This window comes from Paroedura picta, chromosome 6 (genome assembly GCF_049243985.1).
Source record: "Paroedura picta isolate Pp20150507F chromosome 6, Ppicta_v3.0, whole genome shotgun sequence".
In the NCBI taxonomy this organism is placed as follows: domain Eukaryota; kingdom Metazoa; phylum Chordata; class Lepidosauria; order Squamata; family Gekkonidae; genus Paroedura; species Paroedura picta.
In genome coordinates this window covers 128,396,898-128,415,944 of record NC_135374.1, presented here as the reverse complement: position 1 = coordinate 128,415,944, position 19,047 = coordinate 128,396,898, and the positions used below count along the sequence as shown (strand labels likewise).

Sequence of the window (19,047 nt, the reverse complement as noted above, 5' to 3'; positions counted from 1 at the left end):
GGCCAGGCAAATGTCCTGGGGGCCCAGGACAGCCAGCAGATTCATACCCACAGAACGAAGTGCCCTGAAGGGGGGCGTAAGCAGATAATCAGCCCCATATAACCTTAAAGGTCAGAACCAATCCCTTGAACTTGATCCAGTAACAGACTGGTAACCAATGAAGATGGTTCAACACCAGCTGGATGTGGGCCCCCCAGGATGTCCCAGTGAGGACCCACGCAGCCGCATTTCGTACCAGCTATAATTTCTGGATCAGAGCCACGGGTAGGCCCACATAGAGCGAGTTACAGAAGTCTAACCTGGAAGTAACCATTGCATGGATCACTGTGGCCAGGTGTTCTGAAGACAAGTAGGGCACTGTACTTGGTGGAGATGGAAAAATGCCGTTCGGGCTACAATAGTGACCTGAGCCTCCATGGAAAGGGAGGCATCAAAGATCACTCCCAAATTTCTGTTGGACAGTGCAGATATTAATTGCACCCCATCCAGGCATGGAAGACGCACATCCTGATCCTTCCCTCTTCTACCCAGCTTAAGACCTCCGTCTTGGAGGGGTTGAGTTTCTGACAGCTTTGCTTGAGCAATCCAGCCACTGCTTCCAAACAACTGGTGAATATTTCCCGGGGGGGCGAGGGGGGAGTCCAGGCAGCCATCCATTAGGAGATAGAGCTGGCTGTCATCAGTATATTGGTGACAACCCAGCCCATAACCCTGGACCAACTGGGCTAAAGGTTGCATACAGATATTAAACAGCATAGGGCAGGAATCTGCTGGTTGTCCCCAGCCCCCGGGAAGTGTACCCAACCTTGACCAGGGCCAGGGCCTTTTTGTCTGGGCCCCAACCTGGTGGAATGAGCTCCTGGAAGAGCTAAGGGCCCTGACGGAGTTTTCTACACTCTGCAGGGCCTGCAAGACAGAGCTCTTCCGCCAGGCGTTAAGTTGAGGTCCAGGTTAAGAAGAACTGCTCCCTACCTACACAGGATTGTAAAAGCCTACTGGGACATACCTTGAAGATGCCTCTTGAAGTATTGGTGACCATTGGATATTAGGGTCCGGGTGGGGTGGGAGTGTAGTGGGCTATCCTGTTGCTGTGATTTTACCGCCATCTTGGGTTTTTGTATGGGTATTTTTACTGTTTTATGGGATTTTAGTTTTTATGTAAACCGCCATGAGCCAGTTGACTCCGGGACTGGTGGTCTAAAAATTAGAAAATAAATAAAATGAAAAATCTCATGCTACGGCAACACTACAGTGGAAATCAAAGCTGCACCCAAGCACAATGCAGTGTTCTGCAATCTCAAATGTTAAAGTCAGGTACAATTAACCATTCAGGGTGTTTTTAAATACAGACAGAACAGAATTTATCTGTGAGAAGTATAATGACAATATATATTGGCAAATAATAAGTTTTTGTCTTTGAACTAGTCACTCAATACACTTGAGTTGAAAGAGCCCTTTTAGGCCTTACAAAGCCCACTGGACTCTTCTTTGCATCAGCTGCAGAACCACCTGTGTGGGAAATGTGCCACCAGAGATTCAGTTCCTGCAACTACACCCCCTTGGAGACCGGCAATGAGACTAAGCAACTGTAGCATGTAAAGGCACCCTACTTGATATACCATATTTGTTGGGGGAAAACACAGCATAAAAACCTGAACATTTACTTCTGTATATGCGTTAAAGGTAAAGGTATCCCCTGTGCAAGCACCGAGTCATGTCTGACCCTTGGGGTGACGCCCTCCAGCGTTTTCATGGCAGACTCCATACAGGGTGGTTTGCCAGTGCCTTCCCCAGTCATGACCATTTACCCCCCAGCCGCAAGCTGGGGACTCATTTTACCGACCTCGGAAGGGTGGAAGGCTGAGTCAACCTTGAGCCGGCTGCTGGGATTGAACCCCCAGCCTCATGGGCAGACAGCTTCAGACAGCATTTCTGCTGCCTTACCACTCTGCGCCACAAGAGGCTCTTTATATGCATTAGGAACCCTATAATGCTTACAGAAATAAAACAGATATATGTGGTAGCATGTGTCAAATATCTCACCAATAAATAAACAGTATAATTAAAGCTGTGTTCTGATATTTGTAATGTTTTGATTATTGCAAAGTTTCTAACAAAATACAATCTGGACATATAAATCACCCACATCCATTCTGCTAATCTAACATCTCATTTTTTCACACTCTGAAAATAAAGATAGTTTTACTTTGTTAGACAAACCATAATATTAGATTGACCACAGATCAGGATTTGAGCACTAAAAAAACACTCTCCTGCTTTAAGTTTGTGAAAAGATTTGTGTTATTAACCTCTTGTGATCATTTTATTACTCTTTCTTGGTTTGTGTGTATACGCAATAAAGAGTATTTATTTTGTTTAGATTATTTATGTTGTCTGTTTCCTGATAATACCACTTTTAGGTCACATCGCGAGAAGCCAAGACTTGCTGGAAATGATGAAGGGAACTTTGACTCTAGCAGGGGTGGCCAAACTACGGTTCTCTTGCGGTCTACAGGCTACAATTTCCATGAGCCCGTGCTGACAGGGGCTCATAGGAACTGTAATCCATGGCCATCTGGAGAGCCACAGTTTGACTCTCCCTGTTCTAAAGCTTATTCCCAAAACTCACGTTGGTCTCTAAGGTGCTGCTAGACCTGAATCCTCTAGCTGGAAAAGATAACAGTACTTGAAAAAGCTGAAAGCAGTAAGAAAATAGGAACCAGCATGAGGTGGACTGACCCAATAGGAGGAGCAACACCCTTCAGTTCACAAGACTGTTCATGATAGGATGTTCAGGTGACGCACATACAAAGATGGAGTCTCTCTAGTCAGCCTGGCTCGATCATGGCAGAGAGCAGGGGACTGATCCTGACACCTGGACTTCCTTGGTGGTTTCCCATCCAAGTACTAACCAGGAAAGACCCAGCTTAACATCTGAGACATTAAGACTAGACTAGCCTGATGTATTTATTTTTGTTGTTAGGTGCGAAGTCCTATCCGACCCATTGCGACTTCACGGACAATGATCCTCCAGGCCTTCCTGTCCTCTACCATTCCCCGGAGTCCATTTAAGTTCACACCAAGTACTTCAGTGACTCCATTCAGCCACCTCACTCTCTGTCATCCCCTTCTTCTTTTGCCCTCAATCGCTCCCAGCATCAGGCTCTTCTCCAGGGAGTCCTTCCTTCTCATGAGGTGGCCAAAGTATTTGAGTTTCATCTTCAGGATCTGGCCTTCTAAGGAGCAGTCAGGGCTGATCTCCTCTAGGACTGACCGGTTTGTTCGCCTTGCAGTCCAAGGGACTCGCAAGAGTCTTCTCCAGCACCAGAGTTCAAAAGCCTCAATTCTTTGACGCTCGGCCTTCCTTATGGTCCAACTTTCACAGGCATACATTGCAACTGGGAATACCATAGCCTTGACTAGACGCACTTTAGTTGGCAGGGTGATGTCTCTGCTTTTTAGGATGCTGTCTAGATTTGCCATAGCTTTCCTCCCCAGGAGCAAGCTTTTAATTTCTTTGCTGCAGTCCCCATCCGCAGTGATCTTGGAGCCCAGGAAAATAAAATCTGACACTACCTCCATTTCTTCCCCATCTATTTGCCAGGAAGTGATCTTTGTTTTCTTGATGTTGAGTTTCAAGCCAAATTTTGCACTCTCCTCCTTCTCCCACATCAACAGGCTCTTTAGTTCCTCTTCACTTTCTGCCATTAGAGTGGTATCATCTGCATATCTGAGGTGGATATTTCTCCCTGCAATCTTGATCCCAATTTGTGACTCATCTAACCGCGCCTTTCTCATGATGTGCTCCGCATACAAATTAAAAGGCAAGGCGACAGTATACAGCGATTTTGAACCAATCAGTGATTCCATGTCAGGAGCATACTCGCTTCCGAGTATAGTCGATGTGATCATATGCCTCCCTGGCTGATATGTGCTTTGGTTGTCATGTTGTCTGTCCAAATCAAGACATGTTATCAGGTGACTGAAGCTGTGGAAAGCTTTGTGAACCGCGCGAAGTTCTAGCTAGTTGATACTGTGCGATTTCTCCATTTGAAACCAGAGGCCTTGGGCTGTCTGGTTTTTGCAGTGTGCCCCCCCTCCAGCCCCTCTGTCTGGCATTTGTAGTGATGATAATCTGCAGGGGCAGTGAGAATAGTGTGCCCCTTTTTAGGTGCTGTGTCTTTGTCCACCATTGAAGGTCCTTCTACACCCCACTGGGTATTCTTATTTGTTTGTTCCTGCGTCTAGCTATGTGGCGTTGGAAGGGCAGTAGGAGCCATTGTAGCGGGCATGAGTGGAACCTAGCCCATGGTTGATATCGTGAGTGCAAGTATTGTCGCTAAGCGCATGAGGTCTGTCGACCGCCTGCTCATGATATTGCTTATTGGTTTCTTTTTCTGTGGTAGGGAAACTGTTTCCCGGTGAGTGCATATTATTGCTCCTAGATGATCTATATCCATTGTTGGGGTCATGTGGCTCTTCTCATTGATGAGGAAACCATGACGTTGAAGTAATTTTACCATGTGTCTCAAGTTGAACTTTGCCTGCTGTGAATCGCTGCCTCTCAGGAGCAAGTCGTCTAAAAACGGATAAATGTGGGTCCCCTCCTGGTGTAGTTTCGCCACCAGGGTAACCATGACCTTGGTGAATAGCCTGGGTGCGGATGAGAGGGCGAATGGGAGTGCCGTGTATTGGCAGTGCCTTCCTTGGTGATAGAACCATAGATATTTCCTGAAGTCTGGGTGGATTGGAATGCGTAGATATGCCTCTTGTAGATCCAAGGATGTGAGTTAATCTCCTCGCTGCAGAATTTGCAAGATGTGGCACAGTGATTCCATCCGGAATTTTTGCTTTCTTACCCATTGGTTGAGTCCCCGGAGGTTGAAGACTGCTCGCCAGTCCCCTGACTTCTTTGGTACTACAAATAGAACAGAATACACTCCCCAGAATTCTTGCTCCAGAGGTACCATCATAATGGTGGTGATGTCCAAGAGGTGCTGGATGGCTAGTGTTAGCAGCTTTTTTCTTGTGTTTTGTTTTGGACTAGGGCAGTGGTCCACAACTTTTTAATCACAATTTTACTGAGGCCCGGGGGGGGGGTAGTCTTTTGTGGAAGGATGCCACTGCTGCCTGAGCCCCTGCTCCACTTGCTTTCCCGCCGGCGCCCCTGACTTCCAGCTGCCCGCTGGAACATCTCAAGGGAGCCCCAGCCATGGTGGCCGCTGGAGAGCACCAAAGGTGAGCCAGCGGCAGAGTGGCAGGGCAGCCCCCGAGGCAGCAGCCAGGGAGGAGGAGGAGCCGCGGCCCAGTACCAACTGATCTACAGACCAGTCCCCGGACTGGGGGCCGGAGACCACTGGACTAGGAAACCACACAAAGTGATCTGGAGGTTTTGATGTGAGTTCTATCCGGTAACCCTCTGACACAATGCCCAGAACCTATTTGTCAGAGGTGGAGTGGCTCCACTCCTCCTTAAAGAAGTGGAGCCAGCCCCCCACCAGGAAGTCAGGTGGAATATTTCTTTGTCTGCTGTCCCTTTTCCTCTCTGAAGGTTTGGTTCTGGCGTTGGTTGAACTTTGGGCAGAACTTATAGGATCGAAATGTTTTGAAGTCCCTTGAATCCCTGGATCTCGCAGGTTGTTGATATGGGCTAAAAGAGTGCCGTTTGAATCTGTTGTCCCGGTCGCGCCTGTTGGATGATGAGTCTGGATGATGAGTCTGGCTTTCTTCTTTTCTTTTGTTTCCACCAAGACTTTGTCCAGGTTTGACTCCCCGAAGAGTAATCGGCCAGAGAATTTTGATGCTGACAATGTGTTCTTGGAGATGTGGTCCACCCTCCAGTACTTAAGCCACATGTTTCTACGCACTGTCACATTGTGTGCTTGAGCTCTGTCAGAGAATTGTATTGCGTCCTGAGAAGTGTCCGCTGCAAATTCTGCCGCTCGCTTGATCTTTGTTATGGCCTGTTTTGCCGTCAGAGTTGAAAACTCGGGTGACTTGAGCATATCATCTATCCAGATGACTATGTCTCTATTTAAATTGGATAGGGCTGCTGCTGCTCTGATGGCTTTAACCTAGTATTTATAAAAATCTTTGTTTTCTTTCTTTGTTTGAGATCTAGAGTAGGGCTCGGGTCTCCTACCTAAGCAGTAGGGCAGTTCAGACTGGAGAGTCAGGCTCCTGGTTACCAGGGGGGCTATTGCAAAAATCTGCATTTCAATTGCCCTACCTGAGCGAACAGAGGCGTGACCTAACCAGCCTGGATGACTTCAGCCCCACTGAAGGAGAAGTAGATTTTTTTTGGAACTCCCTAGCTTTCTCCATGATCCAGCGTATGTTGGCAATTTGACCTTTTCCAATCCTGTGGCCACTGTTGAGTTTTCCAAATTTGCTGGCACATTGAGTGTAGCACTTTTACTGCACCGTCTTTTAAGATTTTGAATAGTTCAACTGGAATGCTGTCACCTCCACTGGCTTTATTGTTGCCAAGACTTCCTAAAGATGTTAAGCTCACTCTTGACTTCACATTCCAAGATATCTGGCTCCAGGTCAGTGACTATCCCATCGTGGTTGTCAGGGATGTTAAGCTTGCTCTTGCATAGTTCCTCTGTATAATTTTGCCACCTTTTTAAAATGTCTTCTGCTTCTGTGAGGTCCCTACCATTTTGGTCCTTTATCATACCCATCTTTGCATGAAACGTTCTCTTAATATCTCAAATTTTCTTGAAGAGATCTCTGGTCCTCCCTGTTCTATTGTTTTCTTCTATTTGTTTGCACTGTTCATTTAAGAAGGCATTCTTATCTCTTCTAGCTTTTCTCTGGAATTCTGCATTCAATTGGGTGTATCTTTCTCTTTCTCCTTTGCCTTTCACTTTCCTTCTCTCCTCAACTATTTGTAAAGTTTCCTCAGACTGCCATTTTGCTTTCTTGCATTTCTTTTTCTTTGGGATAGTTTTAGTTGCTACCTCTTGGACAATGTTGCGAACCTCCGTCCATAGTTCTTCAGGCACTCTGTCTATCAGATCTAATTCCTTAAATCTATTTGTCACCTCTACTGTGTATTCGTCAGGGATGTGATTTAGTTCATACCTTAGTGGTCTTGTGCTTTTTCCTACTTTCTTCAATTTAAGCCTAAATTTTGCAATAAGAAGCTGATGATCTGAACCACAATCAGCTCCTGGTCTTCTTTTTACTGACTGTATAGAACTTCTCCATCTTTGGCTGCAGAGCACATAGTCAATCTGATTTCTGTGTCGACCGTCTGGTGTTGTCCATATGTAGAGTTGTCTCTTGGGTTGTTGGAAAAGAGTGTTTGCTATGACCATTGTATTCTCTTGACAAAATTCTACCAGCCTGTGCCCTGCTTCATTTTGTACTCCAAGGCCAAGCTTGCCTGTTATCCCGGTTATCTTTTGGCTTCCTACTTTAGCATTCCAATCCCCCATGATGATAAGCACAACATTTTTTGGCGTTGCTTCTAAAAGGTGTATTTATAGTTTTCTTTAATTATTCTCACCTTTATAAATGTCACACATACAACTACTTTGGATATTCAGAGTATTTGTGAATACTATATTTCATGACCCACCTAAAACAAATTATCCAAGCACTGTTCCTAAATATTAGATGCATGGTTAAGTTTGACATTAAGAGTCACAGGGTGGCTTAGCTGTCAGAGTGTCACTAGGCTCCATCAGATCCAGGTTCAAATCCTATTCTGCCCACTCGTCTAGTCTCAAAGGATTAGCAGGACCATCCTTCTCATTTGGAGCCAGAGAACAATGAAGAACAGCAAGCTCAGAGGGTAAAGCGATTCAGTACAAGAATACCTGCTTGGCAATCCCCAGCACCTGCACCAGGTGGCAAGTGACATGAAAGGCCTCTACCTGAGATGCTGGAGAGATGTTGCAAGTCTGAGTAGACTCATTCAGCATAAGGCAGCTTCGTGAGTTTAAGGGGCCAATACTCGAAAAGAAAAGTTTGAAGGGTGCCATTTCATTACATCCCCAGCTCAGAAGTCCACAAATTCACCTATTTTGTGGAAGTTCACCTGCAGTGCAATTTTTAGAACACTTTCCCAGGAGTAATCCAAAAATCAATTATCGATTGTCTTATTGTTCTAAATTGTTGTACCCCACCATGAGGCTGCTGTGCCAAGAGGGGCAGTTCTATAAATGCAATCAATCGGTGATAAGCCTCACTGAACAGACTTGAACAGTATTTTGAGCAGAACTGTACTGGCCTCATCCACCTGCCAAAAACGACCATGATGATCTCTGGCATTGGTGATTATTGTCACACAGTGTACATGTCATCATGACCCTGATAGCCCAGGCTAGCCCAACCTCTTCAGATCTCAGAAACTAAATAGTGTCGTGCCCAAGTTAGCACTTGGATGGGGGACCACTAAGAAAGTCCACATGATCTGGCTGGCAAATCTGGCTGCGGTCCACCGCAATAGGCAGAAATGCTCTTAGAGCAGTGGCCCCCAACCACCGGGCTGCGGCTCCCTCTCCCCGCAGTGAGGAACTTCCCAGGCCGCAAGCAAATCGGCCACCAAAGCAGCCGATTTGCTTGCGGCCCGGCAAGCTTCTTTCTGCGGGAGGGGGGGAGAGGGAAGTGCGGCCGCCAGCGCAAACGCATGGCGCAAACGTGCATGTGCAGACCTGCCGCACATGCACATGTGCTGCCACGCATGCGCAGCGCCCAGATTGCCCTCCCCTCCACTGGTCTGCAGCCTGAAAAAGATTATACTCCGCCAAGCGCCTTGCATTTCTTTTCTATGGCATCTCCATTTGGGGCTTTAATAGCCTCTCCAATAGTCTCTCCAGTTCACCATCCTTTGCCATCCACTTGGAATACCCAGACGTGTGGCATATAATATGACTCTTTGTCTCAAACCCAGTCTACTCGGAATTGCTAGTCGTCCGTGGCTGGACACTATAAAGCTTTGGCTTTCATTTCAGAGCACATCCTGACAGCTTAATTTCCTGAACGTTAACTTATTGTTATATTAGCAGAAAAGCCCATTGCATTCAGGAATGCAATGGGCGCTAGTGGACAGCGGCAGGGAGAGCGGGCTAAGGGGGGGGGATGTACTGGAGGTGAGGGTTGCCTTAGCAGAGAGGTCATCGGCGGCCAGGCCGCTGCATGCGAGTGGCGGCGGGCATGCAGAGGGTTGGTGGCCGGCAGAGAGGGCGGCAGCTGGGCACTTGCAGGACATCCTTGCCGCACAGCAAGGGAGTGTGGCGGTGAGGACCGTTGGGAGGTCCTGGTTCGCCGGCGGGCAGCCAGAGGGTGGCATGGCTCCGCAAGCAGGAAGGCCTCTGTAGAGGCGGAGGCTCCATGGCGTGCGGTGCTGGGCCACGGGGCAGCGCCATCGAAAAGGTGTGTGTGGGGCAGCAATTTGATGCTATCAAGATCAATGAATGAGTCACTTAGCCCTCATAAGTATTTTGTATTTAATTAAATTGGAATTTTATCTTAATACCTATTTAAATATTTTTATAGCTTATGCCAATAAAATTATTTGATTGATTGATTGAAAATTTCCTAGCAAACCCACACTCAGCTGACCTGGAAAAAATTGTTAAGACCTACTGATTTAAGACCTACATGTTAAGACCTACATGTTAAGACCTACTGATTTTTCAACAAGTTCCATTTGTTTCCTTAACTTCAAGTGACTTTGTTTTCTACAACTGGATAGGTTAACATACTAGTGAACCAGGCAGCCTCAAAGATAAACACACAATATTTTGAAACATTCCTGTTACTATACAGTTTCCTATAAAGTCAGTAAACATAAAAACCAAGCTTCCATATTTGAACATCACATTTTTATTTATACACCTATACTCTTCTGTGTTTCTAAATGGGGCCATAAAGTGACTTACAATGGGGGTCGTCAACCCCCGGTCCACGGCCCGCGCATGTGTGGCAGCTCCACGCATGCGCAGTGCCTGGGCCACCGGCTCTCCCCCAACCCCGGAAGCAGTCCTCAACCAGGAAAAGGTTGGGGACCGCTCACTTACAAGAGTATTTTTCCCTTCTTTGCTTCATGTTAACAACCACCCTGCAAGGAAGGCTAGGCAGAAAAGATTCAGCTGATTCACGGTCACCCTGCAAACTTCCACAGCAGAGTGGAGATTCAAATCTGGGTCTCCCACATCCTTGCCTGACACTAACCACTACACTTCATTGGCCTTGAAAAATATCATGACATTTTCGAATCTGGAACAGACAGACAATTCTTTACTACAAACACAGCAAATGTTGGCAAATAAAACGATGATGAAAATGATTTGCATCCCATTCTTCTAAAAGCCAAGGGTGGGTAACCCCCATACAGCCCCCATACCTCCTTTCCCCTGTGCCAAACCCTGTTAAGAATATCCCCATATACCTAACAACTGAGACCAGCCTCAAAGAACATGTGACCAAGAGAAAACTTTAACAGTCAAGATTCAGAAGCCTTAAGGGAAGAGGCAGATCATAGAATCAGAGATGGAAGGGTCCTTGAGGGTCATCTAGTCCAAACCCCTGCAGAATGCAGAAAATTCACAACAACTACCTGCCTACTACAATGACCCAAAGTTGTCTTCTTTCCAGGCTAAACAGACCAAGCTCCCTCAACCGTTCATCATATATCTTGGCCTCCAAACCCCTCATCATTTCCGTTGCCCTTCTCTGGACTCACTCCAGTTTATCTACATCTTGCTTCTGCGGGATGCAGAGGGCCCCAGGCTCAACAACTCCAGTTAAAAGGATTGGGTAGCAGGTGATGGGAAAGGCCTCTGCCTGAGACCCTGGAGAGCTGCTGCCAGACTGTGTATCTAATACTGACCTTAATGGACCAATGCTCTAATTCAGTAGAAGGCAGCTTCACGTGTGGTCAGCATTTATACATTCATAAGAAGATCCCCAAAGTAGTATCAATCATTTTAATTTCCCACTAGAGAGTCTGTAAAGATTAATTAACATTAGGAGCCACATTCAGTTCTGACTAACAAAGTATCTTTACTTATGAACAAGCAGCTCTGGAAGTATCAGCAATGAAATCCCAGCATAGAGGGATCCCAGCAAGAAGCCAACTAGCCAGATTGACCTACAAGGCCAGCAATGCAATCCATGTAGCACCTTCTGTTAGGATCAACCCAGTGACACGTAATACTGGGCAAGCTTCCAAACTCACAAGAACTCTTTATTCGAGCAACCCACTGGTCCTGAGCCACGAAGCCCATTCTCCCTCAACCTGCTCCACAGCATGGACACTGCTTACTGATCTCAGTAGCAGTTTAAACACTAATAAAATCTGTGGCAGGGAAGGAGCTTTCTGAAGTATATGAAGAAGTGATCAGTGACTCATGCCCACACCCTGCCCGAAATTTTGTTAGTCTTTATGGTGCTACTTGTCATGTTCTGTGGCAAACCCCTGGCAAGAAGGCAAACTCAAAGTTCAGGCTAGAAGCTTAGTACTTTATGCAAGAGGTAGCAAATGGCATCACAAGACTTCTATGTTGCCAAAGACAAAAGCAAAGGAAAACTTAGAAGAATTAAAGAGGCAGATTTTTTTTCCCCTCCTGTACACAAATCTCAAATTTCTTACCATCAAGGAGTAGTACAGTTTACAGATGACACCTCCGGGCAGGAAGGAAACAGCCAAGATAACATGATAGGGAGCCAGATGGCTCAGAGTATGGGAACAGAAAGGCAGGGGGATGAGCAAGGCAACTTTAGGACAAGTCCCCATGGAGACTTCTGGGACCTTGGTCAAGCAAATCAGGGCAGGAGCAGGTGGCTGACCCTACTGGACTCTTGCTGTTTTCCCTACTGCTACAGACAGACTAACAAGGCCACCCATCTTGATCTGTCTCCATGGAATTACTGAAAAGATGCACCGAGAACAACCGAATTGTATAACTAACCAGTATTAACTACAAGGGGCCATAAATCCAGGAAGCCTCCCCACAGTTCCCCACACCTGCATTTGCACTAGGAGGACCCTGAAGACATGAGACCTAACACCAGTCCTTCAACACAGAGCAAAATGTGCACCAAGGGAGGGCTCCTGAAGTGCTTTCAAAGTGCCTTCATGTGAAAATTGTCACCAATAAGGGCTCGTGGGAAGCAAAAATTCCCCTTCAAAAGTCTACAAGCAAACCTTAATTAAGGTGCTTCTTCTAGGTGGGTACTTGAATCTAACAAGCAGGACACCTGAGCTTTAAAAGGCAGGTCCAAACTAGGGTTGTGCGTGGCAGCATCCAAATCAGCTATTCCAGGCCGATGCAGCCAGAGGGGAAAGCTGACACATAACCTGTAACACACTGTGCAAAGGGAACTCTACTTTCAAGGAAATAATGATGCTGAGGAACTCTGAAAAAGCTTATCTTCTCCTCATGCCCACCACATGTCTAGGACAGTAATTTGTGCTCCTTTTCTCTACAGTTGAAGTCTGACTTCTGCTTGTTACTCTCAGCAAAACAGAGCTGCTCCTCACAGCACACACGGTGAATGTTATTTTGTCATTTTGTCGTTGTCCCCACCCACTGTGGAATAATTGGGATGTAACCGTCCTTAGGGAAGAGACCAAGTTTTCTCTCTCTCTCTTTGTCACACACACAGAAAGTTGAACCAGTTAGCCCATAGTACACATTAAAGGCAGGGGACAGATGAAGTATATTTTCAGGTGCACAGCTTAATCCTTGTGTTACTGCAACCTGTCGACTCCTAAATGTGCAACTTGCCCCATTTATCCAAGCCCTCTTTCTCCCCTAGGGTTAGTGCAATGCATGGGTGTGACTTTCCTGTATTTTAGGACTACCAGCTCCTGGGGAATTCCTGGGGACTTGGGGATATTCCTCAATGGGTTACAATAGCACAGAGTCCGCCCACCACAGCAGCCCCAGGAGTTGATCTATCCACTACCTGATCCTTTTAACTGGAGATTTGGGGTATTGAGCCCAGGGCCTTCTGCATGCCAAGTAGGGCACACATGAAGCTGCCTCCTATTCAGCCTTACGCTTGGTCTATCCCTGCCAATACTGTCTACTCCGGCTGGCAACAGATCTCCAGCACTTGCCTTTCCCACCAACTGCCACCTGGCCCTTCCAACGGCCTCGAGCTGCCTTATTCCGGATCATACTCTGCCCATCAAAATCGGTGCCGTCTACTCCGTCTGACAGCCGCTCTCTGGCGTCTCAGGCTGAGGTCCTTCACCGCACTTAGTACCTGGCCGTTCTAACTGGACATGGAACCTGGGAGCTCCGGCATGCCGAGCAGATGTGGAGCCACTGAGGTCTCTTCGGTGGGGATGATGCAACCTGGGATGTCCAGCACAGGCTCTCCCCACTGAGCCAAGGCCTTTCCCACTGCCTGGCAGAGGTGGCACCTGGGACCTCCCACGTGCCAAGCAGCTACTCCACCAAGGGGTCGCGGGGGTCTTCTCCTCCACCGCCGCCCCCCGCCGGTCCTTTCCCCTGAAGAGGCCGGGGCCAGGGAGGGGCCCGCAAAGCTTCCCCCCGCAACCCTGGGCCCCTCGAGGGCGGCTCTCCTGCGGAGTCAGGCCGCCCCCCCCCCCACGCCTGCCCCTTCAGCCGGGAGCCCCGTCCAGGGCCTGCCTGAGCCCCTGAGGCCCTTCCCCGGGCTGCGGCCCCCTCCGGCCCCCTGGAAGGAGCCCCACCCCCCCCATCCCACCCCCCCATCCCAAAACGGGCCCACGTGCCCAGGGCCCCGCCCCCCGCCAACCGGGCACCGCGCGGCCGCAACGTGTGTACGCGCGCACGGAGACAGACACGCGTCCCGCAGAGACCCCGGTCGGCCTCCCCCCCGGCCCGCCCGGCCCGGCCTCGCTCACCAGCCCGCCTCGCCCAACGCCGGCCCGGCTCCCTCGGCCATCGCTCCGCCGCGCCCCGCGCCGGACACGGGTCAGGCCCGCGACGTGGGAAGCGCCACACACGGGTGCAGGGGAGGGCCCCGGACAGGCGGGCGGCGCAGGGAGGCCTCGGCCCCGCCTCTTCCCTCCGGGCCCTCGCACGCGACAGGAAGTGACGACGACCATAGATTCGGCGCACCTTCCGCTCGCTCTCCCGCCGCCGGTGGGCGGAGGAGGGAACTGCAAGCTCGCTCGGCCGAGCATGCGCAAAGCCGCTGCCCGCTTCGTCGGGGGGATCCTGCAAGCAAGGCAGCTTCACGCTCGTGCGCGGGAGGCGAGGCAGTGGCGATGGGCCCGCCTCCCTTCTCGCGCCCCATTGCGTCACCTCGCCTCGGCCTGGGCCGCCCCGTGCAGCGCTCTGTGCAGCAGTCTAGTCCGAAGAGGCACCGGGCAGGGCAAGCCCCTTAGGGAGAACAGGACACAACAGGGCTGGCCAAACTGCGGAGGTGTTCTCTCTCCAAGCCTGTTTAATAACTTTATACACCCTCTTGCTCACCTGGTGTGGAAGTTTGGGCTAGGTTGTCACCAGTATTCTGATGAGATCCAGCTCTTCCTCCCGATGGACGACCTCCATTGTTCTCCCCCCACATGTCTGGAAGCGGGGCCAAGATGGCTCAAGCTCAACCCTTCAAAGATGGCGGTTCTGTGGCTGGGCAGGAAGGGTCCTTAGCGAGGAAGTGCGCCTAACCACCTGGACGGAGTGCAGCTATCAGTGGCCCAATCCACCAGGAACCTGGGTGTGATTCTCGATGCCTCCCTCTCTATTGAGGCTCAGATCATGGCACTACCCTGGCAGGCATTTTACCACTGTTACCAAGCCAGACTACTAGCACCCTAGGGCCAGAGCTTTCTTCATCCTGGCCCCCACCTGGTGGAACGAGCTCCCAGAGGGAATTCCCATTAGCCCCAGAGCAACCCTATGGGAACCACTGCCGATTCGTCCAACCCACAGGGCCATCAGTATGCGATAGTGCTACTGTTCTATTATATTGTCTGTTGTCAAAGGTAAAGGTATCCCCTCCTGGCAAATAGATGGGGAAGAAATGGAGATAGTGAAAGATTTTATTTTCCTGGGCTCCAAATCACTGCAGATGGGGACTGCAGCAAAGAAATTAAAAGACGCTTGCTCCTGGGGAGGAAAGCTATGGCAAATCTAGACAGCATCCTAAAAAGCAGAGACATCACCCTGCCAACAAAAGTGCATCTAGTCAAGGCTATGGTCTTCCCGGTTGCAATGTATGGCTGTGAAAGTTGGACCATAAGGAAGGCCGAGCGTCAAAAGAATTGAGGCTTTTGAACTCTGGTGCTGGAGAAGACTCTTGTGAGTCCCTTGGACTGCAAGGCGAACAAACCGGTCAGTCCTAGAGGAGATCAGCCCTGACTGCTCCTTAGAAGGCCAGATCCTGAAGATGAAACTCAAATACTTTGGCCACCTCATGAGAAGGAAGGACTCCCTGGAGAAGAGCCTAATGCTGGGAGCGACTAAGGGCAAAAGAAGAAGGGGACGAGAGAGAATGAGGTGGCTGGATGGAGTCACTGAGGCAGTAGGTGCAAACATAAATGGACTCTGGGGAATGGTAGAGGACAGGAAGGCCTGGAGGATCATTGTCCATGGGGTCGCGATGGGTCGGACACGACTTCGCACATAACAACAACAATCCCCTGTGCAAGCACCGAGTCATGTCTGACCCCTGGGGTGACGCCCTCCAGCATTTTCATGGCAGACTCAATATGGAGTGGCCTTGCCAGTGCCTTTCCCAGTCATTACCGTTTTACCCCCCCAGCATCCTGGGTACTCATTTTACCGACCTCGGAAGGATGGAAATCAACCTTGAGCCGGCCGCTATGATCGAACTCCCAACCTCACGGACAGACAGCTTCAGACAGCACTTCTGCCGCTTACCACTGCGCTACAAGAGGCTCTTGAATCTTCTGTCTATTGTATTATTTTTGTTACAACTACTGAGTTATCTGTATTGCTCCCTGTTGTATGTAAACCGCCATGATTCTTAGGGGAGGGCAGTATATAAATATAATAAATAAAGCCATAGACTGAGGGCATTAGGAAAGAGGCAACACAGTGAGCAAAGTTATGCTGCGATTTGTGGGGAACTTGGCCAGGGCTTCCAAACCGTGGCACTGCAGTGGCATACGGAGACCCCTCAGTGGTACTGCTGCATGGGGATTTTCAAAATGGTGGCTGGGGAGAGCCCTCCAACCCTGTGCACGCAGTTTCCAGCTCCGAAGGAAGAAGAAAGAAAAAGGTTTAATTTCAAATAAATCTCCCCTTGTTCGGGCCGTTCAACCTACCCCACCCAATGTGGCCAATGACAGGCCTGGATAGGGTGAGGACGGGAGGGGCCCTGGACTTTGCCAGCTGAGGCTCCTCTCACTGCCAGGGGGTGTGTCAGGGGTGTGTGGCCAGATGACGTCACTTCCTCAAAGCCTGGAAAATATGTCAACAGTTCCTCTATGGCTCTGTTTGGTGCCTCTTGAAATGCCTCCTAAGAGTGCGGGTTACATGGATAAATGCCCCATTAGTTATCTGTGAAGCAAGCATAAACTCATTCCAAATAGCAGCTGAGTTCAGCTCTCTCCACAGGCATATCTAGCTACTCCGTCAATTTTGGGCGGCCTTTGAGTGGCTCCACAAATGTTACTGGAAGCAAGGACCGGGATGAATCAATCATGTCCAGTTTGTCGGCATTGCACTACTCAGCCTGTCTTCGGTAGTCACTGTGCCCTTTGTCAATAAGGTTGCAAACTACTTTTGCTCAGAGTATATTCAGTTAGTTTCATTACGGTCATAGCCCAGCACAAGATGATACAAAAACATCCATTAAAACCAGGAATTAAAACATCTTAAAACATAACAATACAAAATAGAACAATAATAAGGTAGATAAACACAGCTGTCCAGTTCACTTGAAACAGGCCATTCTATTACGAATTTTCATCACTGCTGCTCAGAACTTGGCAACTCTATAGGTTGCATCATTATCTATATCTGTGAGCAACAGAGATATGTAAAATTATCCTAAATGTCCTGGGAATCTGCCTAGCAGTGGAAGAATTAGACTAGTTCGAATCTTATTATAGAATCGACATTGAAAGAGAACATGTCCCATGGTTTCTACATGTCCAGAGCCACAGGTGCATTTCCTTTCGATATAGGGTATTTTCCTATATCTTCCTTCTAATACTGCCGAAGGGAAGGCATCACAGCGTGCCAAAGTGAAGGCCCTCCTATGACTAGGTACTTCAAGCTTGGCCAGATATGTCATAGGGAAAGATGAGTATCTATTGGGTTCCCTGATAATGAAAGATGGGTGATTAGCTAGGTCCTGTTGGCGTTCTATGTCAGTCACTCTCTGCTTAACAACTTCTTTGGGCTGATCATATCCTATACTCAGTAGGAACTCAGGAGAGAACCCCAAGAGTGTGATTTTAGCCCTGACGTTTCCTTGCCATGAAGATTGGTAGCCATCCTCGGTTGTTAGTGGGGCAAGGCTATGAGGGAAATGGTATACTATAGACTCAATAAGAAGCAGAAGTCCTGGAGTGATTTCCCTTTCCTGCAGAGTTCTCCTTCCAGGCTTCCCCCTCAGATCTTCACTAATTTCTCAAGACAACCCTAAATACAAATCTAGATGTCTGCTATGGCTTGCCTTTCGACTGTCAACATGGCCTAAGAGAGCTCCAAAGGGAGGAAAAAACCCACCGTGATCTTAAACGGATTTGCTTAGCTGGGAAGCTTGTTGCTATAGCACTGGCTCCGTACCTTTAATGCTTGTGTCGAATAGGGGAACACGCATTTGCAGCCGGTTAACACCAAAAGCTCACCGCACACTGCCTTGATTCACAGCCACAATATCATTTTTATTTTCTCTTTTATCGCTTATATTGTCTGGGTGTACATATGGATATTTCATTCTTATAAGGCAGCCATTTAGATGTAAAAATATGTGTTTTATTTATGTATTTACTCAAAAATGCAAAGCAATTAAATTTTTTTTAAAAGAGCGAGAGATGGGAGCGTTGTAAATCTTGTTTGATGCTTGGGTTGTATTAAAGCTAATTTCCCAAGAAATGACACCCCGTGTTTGCCAAGTGTTTCTCTTTCCGTTGTCTAACAGATGTCAGTTTTTCTACTTAACAGCAACTTGTACCACGACATAAACACAATATTGCGAGAGGCTGATCTTACATTAACATTTTTACAATCTGGCAGACAGTTTGCACATTTAAAGTTGCCTTATATTTATACCGGCACCAACTGCTGTCCCGTTCTCCCGCCCCCCCCCCCCCCCCACTGTGACAGAGAGCTTTACTGGCATCTGTGCATCCCAAGGGACTCCAGGGCCGCCTTTGAGCTCATTTTTGCAGTTTAATTTGTCAAAAATATGGTCCCCATTTTCATTGCTCCTCCTTAGTTGTTTATCTTTTCCCTTTTCTGACACTCAGACCACGATAGGCCAAAGACATGCAAAAAAAAGAGAAAGAGAGAGAAATTTTGTGGAATGAAAACTACATTTCCCATTCCATGTTCTGTTTCCCTGGTGTCTGTCCCCACACTGATCCCCCCCCCCCAAGCCTATGAAACCCATCAATACGGAGAAGGGCAATTGGACAAGACAAAGCGGGTTGCAGAATAAAAAGAGATGTTAATTTTTTAAATTGCTTTATTATGTTTAAATGTGATTTTATACATTGTGAGCCACCCCAAGCGCTCTTGCAAGGAGGGATGACTCATTTGTTTGTTTGTTTGTTTATTTATTTAATTTATATACAACTGCTCTTGGGAATACCGTCTCGCAGCGATTTACAATAAAACAGTATAATCCCTAAAATGCCCATACAACAAACAACAAACAGATGGCATCATAGTCCTAGTCTCCAGCCTTCTAAAAAAAACCCTTAATACTCAGCCTTGTTGGTCGTCCCCCAGGGCCAATACTGGTATCCAAAAGATGGGAGCCAGGTGCCTGATCGTAAAACAGAATGTAAAAAACAAGATGTAAAAGTAAGATGGATGGGAGTCACAGATGGTAACTCACCATGGGGAATCACCAGCCTGGCCTCAACCAAATGCCTGGTTGAGGCATTCAAATTTA

At 48.1% G+C, this 19,047-nt stretch overlaps 1 protein-coding gene across 3 annotated transcripts in view; it reads right to left on the bottom strand.

Annotated features, from left to right (window-relative positions):
- Positions 1–14,040, bottom strand: part of TDRD3 (tudor domain containing 3) — a 139,347-nt gene extending 125,307 nt beyond the window's left edge. For all 3 annotated transcript variants that reach the window (XM_077344125.1, XM_077344126.1, XM_077344127.1), the window contains exon 1: positions 13,856–14,040. In XM_077344125.1, the coding sequence (XP_077200240.1) occupies positions 13,856–13,896 (41 nt within the window). In that variant the 5' untranslated portion in view covers positions 13,897–14,040. The remainder of the gene's footprint in view (positions 1–13,855) is intronic.
- Positions 14,041–19,047: the final 5,007 nt, after the last annotated feature.